Source organism: Xenopus laevis, chromosome 5L (assembly GCF_017654675.1).
Source record: "Xenopus laevis strain J_2021 chromosome 5L, Xenopus_laevis_v10.1, whole genome shotgun sequence".
Taxonomy (NCBI): domain Eukaryota; kingdom Metazoa; phylum Chordata; class Amphibia; order Anura; family Pipidae; genus Xenopus; species Xenopus laevis.
Window position 1 is genome coordinate 168,288,579 of NC_054379.1, and position 20,075 is coordinate 168,308,653.

At 43.3% G+C, this 20,075-nt stretch overlaps 1 protein-coding gene across 1 annotated transcript; it reads left to right on the forward strand.

Annotated features, from left to right (window-relative positions):
• selenoi.L (selenoprotein I L homeolog) lies at nucleotides 1-18,926 on the forward strand. The gene is made up of 10 exons (NM_001085478.2): nucleotides 1-264; nucleotides 9,194-9,262; nucleotides 10,086-10,194; nucleotides 11,972-12,046; nucleotides 12,194-12,456; nucleotides 13,477-13,585; nucleotides 14,647-14,695; nucleotides 15,606-15,786; nucleotides 15,918-16,100; nucleotides 17,333-18,926. The coding sequence occupies exons 1-10, from the start codon at nucleotides 211-213 to the stop codon at nucleotides 17,444-17,446; spliced, it is 1,206 nt and encodes a 401-aa protein (NP_001078947.2). The 5' UTR covers nucleotides 1-210; the 3' UTR covers nucleotides 17,447-18,926.
• Nucleotides 18,927-20,075: the final 1,149 nt, after the last annotated feature.

A 20,075-nucleotide genomic window follows, 5' to 3' on the forward strand; every position in this document is an offset into this window, starting at 1 on the left:
GTCACGAGCCCGGAGCAGTTGGCAGCCGGACAGGAGGAGGAGGAGGTGTGTCTGACACGTGACACCCACCGGGGACAATCAGCCCATCTCCGCTCCTCCCACTCCCCCGGCCAGGACGTGACGTCACGATACCGCCCCGCCCCTTCCCCACACGCCGGATTCTCCCATTCAGCAACTGTCACCGACTCAACCGTCTCGTCCTCAGCGGCCATGGCCTGGGAATACGTGAGCCCCGAGCAGCTGGCCGGCTTCGATAAGTACAAGGTACCGCTGCGGCTGTGCGACTAGACGGCCCGGGTGTGAGAGGCGCGGGTGTGGCCTGTCCTGGTATACGGCGCGTGTGACTATACGAGTCTGTCTGTGGGACACTGGGTGCGGGTGGGACTGTGTCTGTGGGAAGGACAGGAGATGGATGAGCCCTGGATCCGGGACACTCCCTCGGCGGGGCCCCTTTACTGTGAATGGTTCGGTCTGACTGTAGGGAATGTTCTGTTTCCTGGGCTGCTCCATTCTCACTTTACTGGGGGGAGGCAGAATGTACAGCTGCTCACAGTGTGTATATAATAGTGTGTATATATAATACTGTGTATAATTGTGTGTATATAATAGTGTGTATAATGATGATGGGAATGTGATAATGTAGTGTGTGTGTAGGTGACACTGGGAAATCTCTTCCATTTCTACCTCCCACTTTATCCTTCATTGAATCCCTGCCCTGATATTCTCTATCTGACCTGTCTCCTGCCAATAACACTAGTTGTCTGTAGTGTGAAATCATCTGTATCACCCAATTCACTCTCATCTTGTGTGTCCTCATTTACACTATCTGCCCTGCCCCTCCCCCTCTATCTGCCCCGCCCCTGCCCCGCCGTCCCCCCTCTCTATCTGCCCCGCCGTCCCCCTCTCTATCTGCCCCGCCGTCCCCCTCTCTATCTGCCCCGCCGTCCCCCCTCTCTATCTGCCCCGCCGTCCCCCCCCCCACAGATAGAGAGGGGGCCCCACCGCCCCCTCGCTATCTGCCCCGCCGCCCCCCCTCTCTATCTGCCCCGCCGCCCCCCCTCTCTATCTGCCCCGCCGCCCCCCCTCTCTATCTGCCCCGCCGCCCCCTCCTCTCTATCTGCCCCGCCGCCCCTCCTCTCTATCTGCCCCGCCGCCCCTCTATCTGCCCCGCCGCCCCCTCTCGCCCCCTCTCTATCTGCCCCGTCGCCCCCTCTCTATCTGCACCGCTGCCCCCTCTCTATCTGCCCCTGGTACAGATGTATTGGCAGTGGGCAAGTAACGCAGGTTAATTAGTCAGTAGTTTATTAGCCCCTGGTATCAGTTAGTGGTGGTTGGCAGAAGCCCTGGTGATGTCTGTGTATAGTGTGAGACGGGCACAGATTGTGTTACAGAGAGGGAAGGGCACGGAGTGTTCAGGACAAGACTGGTATCAGTGGCACATATGTGGCAGGGGTAAATGTAAGGGCAAGTTCCAACTGATTATTTGACTACACTGCTCCCTGCACAAGCTCTATGGCAGCTCCCCATCTCACACATTATAATTATGGGGCACTGCAGTTTATTGCTCTGTTTCTATACAGGTATTGGATCCATTATCCAGGGGTTTCTGTATCAGGGGTCCATAATGTGGAACATTGCTTCACTCTAGGATCTGGGATATATTTAGCTAATCCTTTCCTACAGGATTTTCCCTTCCCTTATTATTGGATGTGGCTCTTTCCTTATTTAGGATCAGCGCTGCTCTATGATTGGCTGCTGTGCATTCCAGGCAAGATGGATGTGATTTTTGGCTGACAGTTACCCCACGTGCCCCTCTCAGTGTCACCCAGCCATGTGACTATTGGATATCATCGCTCCTCTCCAGGCTCAGGGGCCCTCTGGGTTGCCGTACTCATTGCAGTATTTGCACTCAAGTCAAGTGCTACCCCCTGGCAAACACTTAACCCCTCGCTTTCATGCTTGCCTCCGTTATCTGGGGTCAATAGACTCTTAGGGGCAGTTCTGAGGCAACAGGGTGTGATGTTGAAACAGGGGCCCCTGGGCTGGAAAGGCTCTTGTCTGCTCCCGAGGGCCCTTCATGCTCCAGTGCATTCCATTCCATTCCAGTTCATTTCTCATTGTGTAGTGGGCGCTGGGGCATCTGTGGCCCCCAATTTTGGTTTGTGTCAGTGACGTATGTGGTGGAAGTGGGGAGACCCCGGTACCAGTGGCTGTTACTATGAGTGGGCAATGTATTTGGGTGGGAGGCAGTACAGTGGCCTTTGTCCTTATACACAATTGGCTTTTGTTCTCCCTCCACTGAATTATTATATTGTGGGGTCAGTGTGCTCTGTACAGACTGTAGCTCAGAGACTTCCCAGGGAATGCATGTACATTATTATTATTATTATTATTATTATTATTATTATTATTTACATCATTATCTATGTGTTGTGCAGAGAAGAGACGTTCCATATCCACATGGTGTAGCTTATGTGTGTGTGGCAAGTGCTTCTGGGTAATCTTGTGGAACCCTCAGTAGTAGTGGGTGCAGGAAGCGGTGCCTGGAAGTCCTGCTATAAATGTGTGGCTTTGTGCCTGTGCCAGTAAGTGTATATCTCCATGTGTTTCCCTTGTCCCTTTCCCTTTCCCTTTCCATATTCCTCGTATTCCCTGTGTTCCTGTTATTCTCCCTATTTCTCCACTTCCTCTCCAGCTCTCTCCTTTTCCATCACATTTGCCCCTTTCTCCTCTGTCACCTTGTCCTCTACTTCCTGTGCAGGGAGAGATCCACTAAATACTGCTACATATATACATATACTGCTCTACATATACTAAATACTGCTACATATATACTGCTCTACATATATACATATACTGCTCTACATATACTAAATACTGCTACATAAATACTATATACTGCTCTACATATACTAAATACTGATACATATATACATATACTGCTCTACATATACTAAATACTGCTACATATATACGATATACTGCTCTACATATACTAAATACTGCTACATATATACGATATACTGCTCTACATATATACTATATACTGCTCTACATATATACATATACTGCTCTACATATATACTATATACTGCTCTACATATATACATATACTGCTCTACATATATACTATATACTGCTCTACATCCGCTAAATACTGCTACATATACACATATACTGCTCTACATATATACATATACTGCTCTACATCTACTGAATACTGCTACATATATACATATACTGCTCTACATATATACTATATACTGCTACATATATGCTATACTGCTCTACATATACTATATACTGCTCTACATATACTATATACTGCTCTACATCTACTAAATACTGCTACATATACACATATACTGCTCTATATATACTATATACTGCTACATATACTAAATACTGCTACATATATACATATACTGCTCTACATATACTATATACTGCTACATCTACTAAATACTGCTACATATACACATATACTGCTCTATATATACTACATACTGCTACATATACACATATATTGCTCTACATGTACTATATACTGCTATATTTGCTATATTCTGTTACATATACACATATACTGCTCTACATATACTATATACTGCTACATATATACATATACTGCTCTATATATACTATATACTGCTGTGCATACAGTGCAGGGAGAGATCTACTAAACACTGCTACATACATACATATTCTGCTCTACATATATATATTGCTGTTCATACAGTGTAGGGAGAGAGGATATACTATATACTACTGTAAAGAGTAAATCAGGGCTAATAATGGAATGTACTGCCCAGTATACAAAGTCCTTTCTTCCAGTGTTTCATTGTTCTGCACACTAGTCAGACATGATGGTTTGAAGCCCGTATATCATGTGTATCACATACAGCCTCTTGGTCACATGCCCATGACCCACATTACTGGTGGGAGTCACTATGAGCTGTCTGTCATTAACCAGATTTCATGGCTTGGCATTTAGTGCTGGTGTATAACTGCAACTCTCTGATTATCCTTATAGTGTCAGGCTTTTACTTGCAGCTCAGCATGAGCCCTCTGATCTCTGCCCATTATAGATCAGCCTATTGTGTGGGCTCCTGTCCCCCAAAAACGGCCCGCCAGCTGATCATGTGACAGTGGATATAGATGAGTGGAATGTGTGAGAGGCCTATTAATTCTTAATGAGCTTGTAGAGAAGACACAAGATCTGCTTGTATTGAAGTCTCCCACCCTCATTATTCTTTTATACAAACCGCTCAGAATGCGTGGGGCTACAGCATGTTCTTAGTATTTCTAACATACCATATCTCTAATATAATCTTTGTTATGTTGCGCTGGTGCAGTCAGGGAAGGGTGTAGGGCATATAGATGCTGTGGAACTAATACTCCCAGCACCCACTGGCAGCCTCCTGGGAACCTACACTCCTGACAGATGCCTGGGTGTGGCAGTTGGGGTGCAAGTTATATTTCTTCCCTTCTGTGAATCCAATACTAGATCCAGCATGTAGCCAATGAGAGTGTCGTGTCTGTAAATGAACTGCCTGGGGGGAGGGGGTGCCGTACAAACTTATTAATCGTTAGGACTTGTCTTTATTTGGTTTGATACAATAAATAAACTTGCCACATGTCACTGTGTTTGTGTAACAGGTCAAACTCCAACCAAACTGTCATTCCTCATTATTACCTCCCTTCATACATCTCCACTCCCCCTACTCACTTTCCTACCCATCATGTGCCTTAACTTTGCCTTTATACACAGACATCTGCTGACATCTATGCCCCCCACATTATCTACACACCTCCCAACTGTGACGTTTTTCACGGGACAGTCCCGATTTCGACAGCTCAACCCACAGTCCCAGATTGTTACTGAAATGTCCGACTTTCTCTTTGATCTCCTGCACTGAACAGCCAGAAAAAGATACAATGTTTCTAAAATGTAATCGACTTTTGTCCCTGAATACGTGGCTGCTGCACTTTGATACTTTTGTAACCATTTAAGATGAACAAAGAAACAATTGTACCAATTTAAGATGAACAAAGAAACAATTGTACCAATTTAAGATAAGCAAAGAAACAATTGTAACAAATATATATTATAAAATAAGCCAGTCTCTTGGGGAAACTGTAACTTGCAGCTTATATTTAATGAAGGGCAATTGACCTTCATTAGCAAAACTGTAATAACACATAAAAACCACAGAAATGTGTTCAAACTTTCATGTTGGCAAAAGAACAGGGCTATGTGGCACTCAGAGGAATCCACAGGGCCAATAATATAAGTTAAAAAGTTTATTAGTCATAATTAAAAGTATTGATGCATCTCCATAGGCCCTACGCGTTTCGTACCTGCAAGGTACGTTATGCGGAAAGCCACAGGTCCCGAGCATTCTGGGTAACAGGTCCCATACCTGTACAGAGAGAAAAAGGAAAGGATTATTTGGATAAAATGGAGAGATGGGCATTACGTAATTCAGAGCTTTCTGGATAACAGATTTCCGGATCCCATAGCTGTACAGGGTATTTAATGGCAAGGCACACAGCCCCTCTTCCTGAAGCAGCTTCTGTATCTAGTCTGTGGATGGCGCTGCCGTACTGATTGCCTGCCTGTGGTACGTTGCTCTGTCATTGTGTTGTTCTCTCGGGGCAGTATCTTCTCTATTGGGCCCTATTCAGGGAGCCCTGGCACAGATTTGAGGAAAGAATTAAAGGAAATGTTCAGTGTAAAATAAAAACTGGGTAAATAGACAGTCTGTGCAAAAAAAATAATGTATCTAATATAGTTAGTTAGGCAAAACTGTAATGTATAAAGGCCGGAGTGACTGGATGTGTAACATAATAGCCAGAACACTACTTCCTGCTTTTCAGCTCTCTTGCTTTCCACTGATTGGTTACCATGCAGTAACCAATCAGAGACTTGAGGGGGGACCACATGGGTCATATCTGTTGCTTTTGAATCTGAGCTGAATGCTGAGGATCAATTACAAACTCACTGAACAGTTATGTCCCATGTGGCCCCCCTTATAGTCACTGACTAACTCAGAGTTAGAGAGCTGAAAAGCAGGAAGTAGTGTTCTGGCTATTATGTTACACATCCAGTCTCTCCAGCCTTTATACATTACATTTTTGCCTAACTAACTATATTAGATACATGTTTTATTTTGCACAGCCTATCTATTTACCCAGTTTTTATTTTCACACTGAACTGTTCCTTTAAGCCCTGGGGATGGATCCGATTCCCAAACACAGACAGAGGAGATTGGATTTGTGCTGTGAGGTCGGATCAGTTGAATCAGTAGAAGTGGAGGAAACATGAGACTAATGAGCCGGGGTCACACTTGTACAATTCTTTATTATCTGACCTGTGAGCCGGATCCTTGTTCTGTGCCAGTCCTGTGGATAGTGTATCAGGTGATGCCCCAGAGTGTGCTTGGCACTGGCAGCTGTCTGTCTGTATTCATGCTCCACGTGGGACCTGTTCCTCTGCCCCTCCAGTGGGCAATACAGAGAGTCAGCTCTTGGGCACTAGATCACCGCAGGCCTGGGAGATACTCATGGAGCAAGAGGGACAAATACTGAGCATGAGATTGTGGCAGCAGTGTTGGAATGAAGGGGTACGGGTATAGCATTGGTATTAAAGGGGCAATTCACCTTCAAACAAATAGTTGTTTTCAGATAGATCACCAGACTTTCTATTTTCTATGTGTAACATTTTTCTAATATTCATGTGTAAAGTGTCACTTTTCACCTTCTAAAGCAGCTCTGGGAGGAGGGTAGATGACCCTGGACACTGTTCTAAATTGATCCATTTATACGGAAAGCATTTTAGGACATCATCAGGAGAACACGCGCTCCTGCATTCCCTCTCCTAAAGAACAAGTATGCAGACTCGTCTCTTATTCTACTCACTGATACGAAGAGACTGCAGTCACACCTCCATACTGCCCAAATTTGCTGTTGCAATCTCCCCCATGTGGTTCATTCTTCAGCCCTCCCTCCTTAGCCCTCCGTGCTCAGACCTCCGCTCGTAACCAAGCTGAGAGCTGAGGGGGGGGCTGAGGACGGAGGGCTTTTGTAATGAAGGCCGAGGTGGGAGGTCTGAGGGCCGAGGACAGAGGTGGGAGGGCCGAGGACAGAGGTGGGAGGGCCGAGGACAGAGGTGGGAGGGCCGAGGACAGAGGTGGGAGGGCCGAGGACAGAGGTGGGAGGGCCGAGGACAGAGGTGGGAGGGCCGAGGACAGAGGTGGGAGGGCCGAGGACAGAGGTGGGAGGGCCGAGGACAGAGGTGGGAGGGCCGAGGACAGAGGTGGGTGGGCAGAGGTGGGAGGGCCGAGGACAGAGGTGGGAGGGCCGAGGACAGAGGTGGGAGGGCCGAGGACAGAGGTGGGAGGGCCGAGGACAGAGGTGGGAGGGCCGAGGACAGTGGTGGGAGGGCCGAGGACCAGGTGGAGGGCCGAGGACAGAGGTGGGAGGGCCGAGGACAGAGGTGGGAGGGCCGAGGACAGAGGTGGGAGGGCCGAGGACAGAGGTGGGAGGGCCGAGGACAGAGGTGGGAGGGCCGAGGACAGAGGTGGGAGGGCCGAGGACAGAGGTGGGAGGGTCGAGGAGGGACGGATGAGAAATGAACCACAAGGGGGGGAGATTGCAACAGCAAATTTGGGCAGCATGGAGGTGTGACTGCAGTTTCTTTGGGTCAGTGAGTAGAATAAGAGACGAGTCTGCATACTTGTTCTTTAGGAGAGGGAATGCAGGAGCGTGTGTTCTCCTGATGATGTCCTAAAATGCTTTCCGTACATTTAGTTGATACATTTCGTGTGTATGTCCCTGCTGAGCAGAATCCCTGAGTTTCATTACAGGCAGTTGTTAGACTTGATACAATAGTTACTGAGACTCCAGAGATGCTGCTGAGAAATGGATCAACTCAGTGTTGTAAAATTGTAACAGAACCTGCACCTGAATTACTGAGCTGTCACTCAAACACCAGAGACAGGGACTTTAAATGCAGATTTTGGAAAAACTGTAAAAAATAAATAAATAAAAATAATAATAGAAAATAATTGATGAAAGTCTTTATTTCTGGGGAACAATCTGAAAGCAATCGAACTGAAAAAAATGTTTGGAAGGTGAACAGCCCCTTTAAGTCAATGTTTGGTATGTTATAGAATGGCCAACTCTAAGCAACTTTTCAACTGGTCTTCATTGTTTATTTTTTATAGTTTTTTAATTATTTGCCTTCTTCTTCTTCTTCTGACTCATTCCAGTTTCAAATGGGGGAGGGGGTCGCTGACCCCATCTAAATAACAAATGCTCAGTAAGGCTACAAATGTATTGTTATTGCTACTTTTTATTCCTCATCTTTCTATTCAGGTCTCTCCTATTCATATTCCAGTCTCTTATTCATATCAGTGCATGGTTGCTAGGGGAATTTGGACCATAGCAACCAGATTGCTGAAATTACAAACGGGAGAGCTGCTGAATAAAAAGCTAAATAACTCGAAATCCACAAATAATAAAAAAGGAAAACCAATTGCAAATTGTCTCACCTTATCCCTCTCTACATCTTACTAACAGTTAATTTAAAGGCGAACAACCCCTTTAAAGGGCAAGGGCTTACATTTATCACACTTGTTACTAGTGTGGGGGGGGAGCAGCATTTATGGGAGTCTTCCAAGTAAAATAAAGGAGTTTTGTCAGAACCTTTCCTATATCCAGAGCACTTGGTACCAGAGCACAAAATTGTATCATGTGATCGATAGGGTATGGATATATTAATATATAGTGAATAAAGTACCCCCTCTTGTAAAATATAGGGATATTATAAGTTACCGAGGAGTTTCATGACCATATAAAAGTACGAGGCCGAAGGCGGAGTGTTTTTATACAGGTCATGGAACTCCGAGATAACTTCTAATATCCTCATATTTTACAACTGGGGGTACTTTATTTATTATAATACACAAATTTCAATGAGTCATGTGACAGAAATGACATCAGAACTGACCGTTTATAACTGATGACATCAGAACTCACCGTTTATAAGGATATAATTTACAGGATATTCATGGCTTTTGTGTATTATATATATATGTGTGTGTGTGTGTGTGACTGCCACTCTGAGTATATTGAATGAGTTGCAGGCAAATGTCAGCTTGTGTAACACTCCTCTTGTTTTCTCTTACAGTACAGCGCTGTGGATACCAACCCACTGTCCCTCTATGTCATGCACCCCTTCTGGAACTCAATAGTGCGGGTAAGTGTGACTTACCATCATCACTGTTTTATCATTTAACCTAAATCTTATTGTCTTTATTGTACCCATGCCACCCTGCTGAATTGTGCTTAGTACAGGGAATACCTATGCTGCCATAGTTTTATGGGATCTCTCTGTACAGACTATGAGCAAACTTAGGGACTGTTCCTGCTGAATTGTGCTTAGTACAGGGAATACCTATGCTGCCATAGTTTTATGGGATCTCTCTGTACAGACTATGAGCAAACTTAGGGACTGTTCCTGCTGAATTGTGCTTAGTACAGGGAATACCTATGCTGCCATAGTTTTATGGGATCTCTCTGTACAAACTATGAGCAAACTTAGGGGCTGTTCCTGCTGAATTGTGCTTAGTACAGGGAATACCTATGCTGCCATAGTTTTATGGGATCTCTCTGTACAAACTATGAGCAAACTTAGGGACTGTTCCTGCTGAATTGTGCTTAGTACAGGGGAATACCTATGCTGCCATAGTTTTATGGGATCTCTCTGTACAGACTATGAGCAAACTTAGGGGACTGTTCCTGCTGAATTGTGCTTAGTACAGGGAATACCTATGCTGCCATAGTTTTATGGGATCTCTCTGTACAGACTACGAGCAAACTTAGGGGACTGTTCCTGCTGAATTGTGCTTAGTACAGGGAATACCTATACTGCCATAGTTTTATGGGATCTCTCTGTACAGACTATGAGTAAACTTAGGGGACTGTTCCTGCTGTGTTGTACAATACAGTTTGTTTCTTTAGCCATTGCTCTGATCACAGAGGAAATGTATGGAACTAATCATTTCTCTCTCTCTTCGTAGTTCTTCCCTACATGGCTGGCTCCAAATCTGATCACTTTTAGCGGTTTCCTACTTTTGGTTTTCACCTTTTTTTTGATGGCGTTTTTTGATCCAGGCTTCTATGCTTCAGGTAAGCTTGGCACACGTGGGGAGCGGTTGTGCTGCTCAATATATTTATATAATACACAAAAGCCATGAATATCTTGTAAATTATATCCTTATAAACGGTGAGTAGTGATGTCATCAGTTATAAACGGTGAGTAGTGATGTAATTTCTGTCACATGACTCACTAAAATTTGTGTATTATAATAAATAAAGTACCCCCAGTTGTAAAATATGAGGATATTAGAAGTTACCTCGGAGTTCCATGACCTGTATAAAAACACTCGGCCTTTGGCCTCGTACTTTTATATGGTCATGAAACTCCTCGGTAACTAATAATATCCTTATATTTTACAAGAGGGGGTACTTTATTCACTATATAATACTCAAAAGCCATGAATATCTTGTAAATTATATCCTTATAAACAGGGAGTTCTGATGTCATCAGTTATAAACGGTGAGTTCTGATGTCATTTCTGTCACATGACTCACTGAAATGTGTGTATTATAATAAATAAAGTACCCCCAGTTGTAAAATATGAGGATATTAGAAGTTACCTCGGACTTCGGCCTCATACTTTTATATGGTCATGAAACTCCTTGGTAACTTATAATATCCTTATATTTTACAAGAGGGGGTACTTTATTCACTATATAAATTTCAGTAAGGGGGTACATTATCCACTATATATAATACACAAGAGCCATGAATATCCTGTAAACGATATCCTAATGAACGGTGCTTAGTGATGTCATTTCTGTCACATGACTCACTGAAACTTGTGTATTATAATAAATAAACTACCCCCTGTTGGAAAATATCAGAATATTAGAAGTCACCTTGGAGTTTCTTGAACTTTGGCCTAGTGTATTAACTTATAATACACAAAAGCCGTGAATATCTTGTAAATGATATCCTTATAAACGGTGAGTAGTGATGTCATCAGTTATAAACAGTGAGTAGTGATGTAATTTCTGTCACATGACTCACTAAAATTTGTGTATTATAATAAATAAAGTACCCCCAGTTGTAAAATATGAGGATATTATAAGTTACCTCGGAGTTCCATGACCTGTATAAAAACACTCGGCCTTCGGCCTCGTGTTTTTATATGGTCATGAAACTCCTCGGTAACTTATAATATCCTTATATTTTACAAGAGGGGGTACTTTATTCACTATATAATATCCTTATATTTTACAATAGGGGGCACTTTATTCACTATGTATCCCCCTGTAGCAACTGCTGTTGGTCGTCTCCACTCCAAAGGTTGTTCACCTTTAAATTAACTGTTAGTATCATGTAGAGAGCGATATTCTGAGACCATTTGCAATTGGTTTTTAGTGTTTATCATTTGTGGAGTTATTTAGCTTTTATTCAGCAACTCTTTAGTTTGCAATTTCAGCAATCTGGTTGCTAGGGTCCAAATTCCCCTAGCAACCATGTACTTATTTGAGTAAGAGACTGGAATATGAATAGGAGAGGCCTGAATAGAAAGACGAGTAATAAAAAGTAGTAATAACAATACATTTGTAGCCTTACTGAGCATTTGGTTTTTAGATGGGGTCAGTGACCCCCCCCCATTTGGAAGCTGAAAAGAGCCAGAAAAATAAAGCAAATAATGGAAAAACTAGACAAAATAAATAATGAAGACCAATTGAAAAGTTGCCTAGGCCATTCTTTAACATATTAAAAGTTAAAGGTCAACCACTCCAATTACTGTGGGAATGTTTAGTCCATGTGGGACAGAGCTGGAGCAAATACAGGTGCACCTCCTCACTACCCCCTTCTGTGTATTTGCAGCTCCAGGTCAGGTGCACGTGCCCAACTGGGTGTGGATTCTTGCGGGCTTGCTGAACTTCACATCTTATACTCTAGGTAAGTGTGTGCGTGCAGTCTAATTCTCAATACTCCTGTATTTTCTGCATCACTACAATAGGAAGAATATGATGCATGTTATATATATATATAATATTATATATTTATGGAATTTGAGGGCTAATGGACATCTGGTGTGTATTTCAGATGGAGTGGATGGCAAACAAGCTCGGAGGACCAACTCCAGTACACCACTGGGGGAGCTGTTTGATCACGGACTGGACAGCTGGGCCTGTATATTCTTTGTGGTGACAGTCTACTCCATATTTGGTCGTGGGGAGACAGGGGTCAGCGTCCTGGTGCTTTACCTGCTGCTATGGGTGGTCCTGTTCTCCTTCATCCTCTCACACTGGGAGAAATACAACACGGGCATTCTCTTTCTGCCCTGGGGCTACGACTTGAGCCAAGTGGTAAGTGCTCCCACCATTCACTGTACTGAGCATCTGCACTGGCGGATATAGCGGAGACATTTAAAGGAGAAGGAAAGGCTAAAACTAAGTAAGATTTATCAGAAAGGTCTATATAAATACATCAGTAACCCCTCAAAGTAATGCTGCTCTGAGTCCTCTGTCAAAAGAAACACCACATTTCTTTCCTTCTATTGTGTACTCATGGGCTTCTGTATCAGACTAACTGTTTTCAGCTTAAACCTCCAGGGCTAGGGCTTGAGCATGCTCAGTTTGCTCCTCTCTCTCCCTGCTGTAATCTGAGCCCAGAGCTATGAGTGAGCAGGGAGAGACTCAGGCAGGAAGTTTATGATTTGGATTTGGTTCGGTATTTGGCCTAATCTTTCGCGAAGGATTCAGGGGTTCGGCCGAATCCAAAATAGTGGATAGTAAAGCATTCTGCAGAATAAATATATTGTTATAGCTTGTACTATTGTGGCTAATCTATTGGCAATAAACTGCTTCTGTAGCTTTCCTTCTTCTTTAAAGGATAACTAAAGCCTAACTAAAGAAGTAGGTAGAAATGTTGTACATGATGTTTTGTGCTTCTGTACCAGCCCAAGGTAACCACAGCCCTTTAGCAGTAAAGATCTGTGTCTCCAAAGATGCCCCAGTAGCTCCCCATCTTCTTTTCTGCTGATGCAGTGCAATTAGCATCAGAATTGAATAATCAGCAAACCTGTAGCATCAGCTTATATTACAGCCAGGGAAGCTCATTTTCTGCTGGATAATTAGTGACGAGCCCTAAGCTTAGCTTCTCAACAGCCAATCAGAGCCCACTGAGCATGTGAGTGTCACAGACACTTTCCAAGATGGTGACCCCCTGTGACAAGTTTGAAGTCCTGGATCATTGCTGCTATTGACAAGCTCAAACTTTAGCCTCGTGCAATAAGTTCACTATAGAAAATATGGTATTTTTGGGCATATTCATGTTCTGGGTTTAGTTCACCTTTAAGGAGCAATGTAAATGTGATTGTGTTACAGACCATCTCCTGTGTTTATCTGGTGACCGCCATGGTGGGGGTGGAGGCCTGGTACACCCCAGCGTTTTTCAACATCTTGTACCGAGACCTCTTCACTTCCATGATTGTTGGTAAGTTGCCCACCCTGTGATTATCTACCTCTATATATTGTGTATATACATATATATATATAATACAAAAAAGCCATGAATATCTTGTAAATTATATCCTTATAAATGGTGACTAGTGATGTCATCAGTTATAAACGGTGAGTTGTGATGTCATTTCTGTCACATGACTCACTAAAACTTGTGTATTATAATAAATAAAGTATCCCTTGTTGGAAATTATGAGGATATTAGAAGTAACCTCTGAGTTCCATGACCTGTATAAAAGGTCATGAAACTTCTCGGTAACTTATAATATCCTTATATTTTACAATAGGGGGTACTTTATTTATTATATATTGGGAATATCGCTTGTGTAGTCTCCAGGCTGGACACTGTTATTATTGATCTAAACGGAGCTGCCATACAGGTGAGGCACCCAGAGAGCTGGGGGAGGGGTGAAAGTGACCTCCACTAATTCTATACCTCCTGAATACACAGCCCACTGCACTGCTTCTTACCCCACAGATTTAAGGGGCTATACCCTCTTACAGTATCGGGGGTTACTCCCCAGTCTGTCCCTAGAGGAGCATTACCTATAACATATAGAGGCACATTTATCAAAGGTCGAATTTGGAATTCATTTGAGTCTTTTAAACTCCCCCTGAACTCGAAATTCGACCAATCGTAATTTGTTATTGAATGCAAATTTTGTGAATAGGATTGGCCCGAAAACTCGAATCGAATTTGAATTCTCGGTTAGTTTTTTCAGGAAGGCTGCAAACAACTCAACATCTCCCATTGACATAAACAGCAATTTGGAAGGTTTTAGGTAGAAAATAGCTGAATTTGAGTTCTTAAAGGCCAGAGTATGATAAATATAGGAAATTTAATTAGAATTTTGTATTTTTTTGAAAATCTCGAATCAAATTTGGATAATTCCCAAGTCCAATTTGCTAGTTTTGCCCATAAAAAACTCTAAAATTCCAATTTTCAATTCAAACCTTGATAAATCTGCCCCATATTTTATAGCAGGTTCACTTCACTATATTAAATGTTCACTACTGTGCTTTCCTTCATTCCAGGCTGTGCCCTGTGTGTGACCCTCCCCATGAGCCTTTACAACGTGTTCAAGTAAGTTTGCTCCATCCAGTCCCTTTCTACTGGTATCATCCAGCATGCAGTGACTGCCCAATCAGAACTGTCCATTTCACGCAGTGATGATGGTGGACGGGTGCCAGCCCACAAGCAGAAGCATCACAGTGCACAGTCCATATCATATAGGACAATGCATTATACAACGTATACCCATGGGTCAGAGCATGGTGGGGGCTGTAGTTCAGCAACATCAATGATGGATTCTGTCCTGATTTTATTTCTAAATTACACTGCAAATAATTGACTCTACAATATAAAATGTCATTCCTGAAGCAACAAGTGTATTTAGTTGTAATATTGGTGAGTAGGTGCATCTCAGGTCATTTTGCCTGGTCATGTGATTTCAGAAAGAGCCAGCACTTTAGGATGGAACTGCTTTCTGGCAGGCTGTTGTTTCTCCTACTCAATGTAACTGAATGAGTCTCAGTGGGACCTGGATTTTACTATTGAGTGCTGTTCTTAGATCTACCAGGCAGCTGTTATCTTGTGTTAGGGAGCTGCTATCTGGTTACCTTCCCATTGTTCTGTTGTTAGGCTGCTGGGGGGGGTGATATCACTCCAACTTGCAGTAAAGAGTGACTGAAGTTTATCAGAGCACAAGTCACATGACTGGGGGCAGCTGGGAAACTGACAATATGTCTAGCCCCATGTCAGATTTCAAAATGAAATATAAAAAAATCTGTTTGCTCTTTTGAGAAATGTATTTCAGTGCAGAATTCTGCCACACTCTACTATAAAACTTCACCCCATTTCCCAGGAGCCAGGGGCCCATTAAATGTAGAGGGTTCCCCAGCCCAGTGAGAATAGTTTGCAGCTGACTCCAATGTGAGTATTGGAGCTTGCGCTGTCCCTTTAATTGTGTAACCAGATTGTTTCCCCCCGGCAGAGCCTATAGAGACAACACCCTGAAACACGGGTCACTGTATGAGGCCATGCTCCCCATTATCTCTCCCGTGCTGCTCTTCATCCTCTCTACTTTCTGGATTTTCGCTTCTCCTTCCAACATCCTGGAGCAACACCCCCGGCTCTTCTACTTTATGGTGGGAACCACCTTTGCCAACATCACCGTAAGTCCAATCAGAATGCTGGCCTGTGCCTTTAATGATACACAAGCTGTATGTGCCAGAGCTGCAGTGTCATTTCATGATGATGATGATGATGATGATGATTGTGCTCATGTTGTCGCTGTGTGTTCCAGTGTCAGCTGATCGTGTGCCAGATGAGCAACACGCGGTGCCAACCTCTCAGCTGGTTGCTCCTCCCCCTCACATTGGCTGTGGGCGTGTCCGTCTCAGGAGTCGAATCTCAATACGAGACCCTGGCGCTGGTTCTGGTGACGGTGCTGGTGACTGTGGCTCATATTCATTACGGCGTCAATGTGGTGAGTGGGATACATCTATCATCTGTCTATTTATTCCTATTTACTCTCTCTCTCTCTCTCTCTCTCTCTCTCTCTCTCTCTCTCTCTCTCTCTCTCTCTCTCTCTCTCACTCTCCCTCTCTCTCGTCTATTTATTCCTATTTATACTCTCTCTCTCTCTCTCTCTCTCTCTCCTCTCTCTCTCTCTCTCTCTCTCTCTCTCTCGCGCCTATTTCTCTCTCTCTCTCTCTCCTGCCTATTTATTCCTATTTTCTCTCACTCTCTCTCCTGCCTATTTATTCTCTCTCTCTCTCTCCTGTCTATTTATTCCTATTTACTCTCTCTCTCTCCTGCCTTTTTATTCCTATTTTCTCACTCTCTCTCTCTCCTGCCTATTTATTCCTATTCTCTCTCTCTCTCTCTCTCTCTCTCTCTCTCTCTCTCTCTCTCTCTCTCTCTCTCTCTCTCTCTCTCTCTCTCTCTCTCTCTCCTGTCTATTTATTCCTATTTACACTCTCTCTCGCGCCTATTTTCTCTCAGTCTCTCTCTCCTGTCTATTTATTCCTATTTACTCTCTCTCTCTCTCTCTCTCTCTCTCTCTCTCTCTCTCTCTTCTCTCTCTCTCTCTCTCTCTCTCTCTCTCTCGCTCTCCTGTCTGTCTATTCCTATTTACTCTCTCTCTCTCTCTCTCTCTCTCTCTCTCTCTCTCTCTCTCTCTCTCTCTCTCTCTCTCTCTCTCTCTCTCTCCCCCTCTCTCTCTCTCTCTCCCCCTCTCTCTCCTCTCCTTCCCCCTCTCTCTCTCTCTCTCTCTTTCTCTCTCCTGCCTATTTATTCCTATTTTCTCACTCTCTCTCTCTCCTGCCTATTTATTCCTATTCTCCTCTCTCTCTCTCTCTCTCTCTCCTCTCCTCTCTCTCTCTCTCTCTCCTGTCTATTTATTCCTATTACACTCTCTCTCGCGCCTATTTCTCTCAGTCTCTCCTCCTGTCTATTTATTCCTATTTACTCTCTCTCTCTCTCTCTCTCTCTCTCTCTCTCTCTCTCTCTCTCTCTCTCTCGCTCTCCTGTCTGTCTATTCCTATTTACACTCTCTCTCTCTCTCTCTCTCTCTCTCTCTCTCTCTCTCTCTCTCTCTCTCTCTCTCCCCCTCTCTCTCGCTCTCCTGTCTGTCTATTCCTATTTACACTCTCTCTCTCTCTCTCTCTCTCTCTCTCTCTCCTGCCTATTTATTCCTATTTCTCTCTCCCGTTGCAGGTGAACCAGCTGAGCAAACACTTCAACATTCTCCCCTTCTCACTGAAAAAGCCCAATACAGACTGACTAGAGGAGGAGGAGAAGATCGGCCTCCAGTCTGCAGTAGTCCTCTAATTCCCACAGACCAGATCCGCCTCTGGGTGGAACCAACAATGGACTCGGAACCCTTCATAAGGGGCAACTACAAACCTCTCCTGTGGCAACTGACATAAACTATGAAAAAGACCAACTGAATGTTTCTGGTGCCGTTTGATTTCCAACACCCCCGCGACCCCTCGCTTTTATTTGGATTTTTATACAACACCAGCCCCCGACTGATCGTGAGCTCTTGGTCCAGTAACAGTAAATATGGGATTGACTCCTCCCAGTTCACTGCCAGTAATGGGACCCCTGGAGCAGATGGGGCTGAAAGCCGGAGCCGCTGGGTTGTGTAAAGCACACGTCTCTTATATAGGCCTCAGGTCCCAACGGGTTCTCCTTTCTGAACTCTTTTATTTTTGTTTTTTAATCTTGGGATTTATTGGTTTTTATTTAGAGAAATGATCATGTGACATTACCTCTCCCCTCCCCCCACTTACCCATGTGCCAGTCTCTATTGCAGCTGCCACATTTATTTATATGTAACTTGTCTGACAATTGCTGCTGCTGAAGAGGGTGTCGCCCATATAATGAGCGTGTGGCAAGTTCAGTGGGAGGGTAAGTGGCCACGTGGGGGACTATTTAAAGAAAATAATGGTTTGGGTTCAGTTAAATGCCACTAGAATTGTCCCTGGTGAATGTTAATTCCTCTGTGTTGAACTGCACCAATTAACGGCTGACGTGTTTCTGTGACTTTGGGCATGAGGTTGGCAGTGCCATACTGCTCCCCCAAATATAGACCCCTCCCCCTTTCACTCTGAGACCCCCGTATCTGGTGCTACTTTTAGTTGCTTTTTTATATTTCTGTTGGTTCCCCCCTCCCAGTTTGGCGGTGGGACGGACTCGCATGCCGATTGTCTCTTTTTGTTTCTTTTTTGTTTTTATCAATAGAATAGCAGCGGCCGTGCTTGAATGAAGGGTGTATCTAAAGCCTGTGGTTTGGACAGGGTACACTCGGAGGCAGCAAGCGCGGCCGCTGCTATTAGGAACTGTATAGTGTTGCTGAGTATCATTATTTGGGATCTGCATCAGGGGGCGGGATCATCTGCAGCCAATGAGAAATGGATTCTTGCCAATTAAAGGCACAGACCCAGTTTCAATGACGGGCGTCAGATCTGTAACCCCTTGTTAATATACAGATCATACTGTGCTTTAATTTAACCTGTGATATGCCAGGCCTGTCCCCCATGTTCCTATGTAAGTATTCAACACTCATCTCATGTGAACCCCCCCCCCCCCCGAACTTTGTGTTGGAGCCTCCCTTTATTTCCATAGGAGGGTGCCCACCATTATATACACAGTATAGAGAACGTCATATGTATTTATTGACTCCTCCCCCTGGAAAACACCAGCTATACAGTGTTTCTATTGGATGGATTCGATCATCATGAAATGTGTTAATTCCACCTGTTATTGGCCAGTACCAATGTACCCATTAAATTTGTACCTGTATATACCAGTGACCTCTCTATAGTAACTCCTACACATGAACTCAGCATGGAGCATTGTGCTGGATACCTATGCTCAATACAATACAATATAATAGTATAGAATATGATACAATATAATAGTATAGAATATGGTACAATATAATAGTATAGAATATGATACAATATAATAGTATAGAATATGGTACAATACAATAGTATAGAATATGGTACAATACAATAGTATAGAATATGGTACAATATAATAGTATAGAATATGATACAATATAATAGTATAGAATATGGTACAATACAATAGTATAGAATATGATACAATATAATAGTATAGAATATGATACAATACAATAGTATAGAATATGATACAATATAATAGTATAGAATATGATACAATACAATAGTATAGAATATGATACAATATAATAGTATAGAATATGGTACAACATAATAGTATAGAATATGATACAACATAATAGTATAGAATATGGTACAATACAATAGTATAGAATATGATACAATATAATAGGATACAAAGTACCTTTGGGATGCATTGACTCCACAATTTTGGGATTCGGCCAGATCCATCATGAAAGATTTGGCTGAATCCCGACCCGAAAACTCAATTTCCACATGCAAAGTAGTCCTAGGAAGGGATAAAGAGAAGCATGGGCAGGAAGCAGTTAAAATGTTTTCTCTTCCTGGTTTGTAAAAGGAAAGTCGCGTAAATTTAAGGATCCGGTTGGGCCAGGCACTTGGATTTGGACGAATCTGAATTTGGATGAAAAAAGTACATTCTTGGCCCAATCACAGCCTGGATTCAGTCCCTCCCTATTACTTTGGCACTATGCAGCCTCCTGACTGACTGTGATGATAATTATCCAGAAACGCCCAACAAATGAGCAGAATTAAATATGTATATGCAGAGAAATGCACCCACTAAAGGGTTAATAGTGTAGGGGCTCTGCTTCACTACCTGCTTAGAACTAGACATTAAAGGGGTCGTTCACCTTTAAGTTAACTTTTAGTATATTATAGAATGGCTACTTCTAAGCATCTTTTCAATTGGCCTTCATTATTTATAGTTTTTGAATTATTTGCCTTCTTCTTCTGACTCTTTCCAGCTTTCAAATGGGGGTCACTGACCCCATCTAAAAAACAAA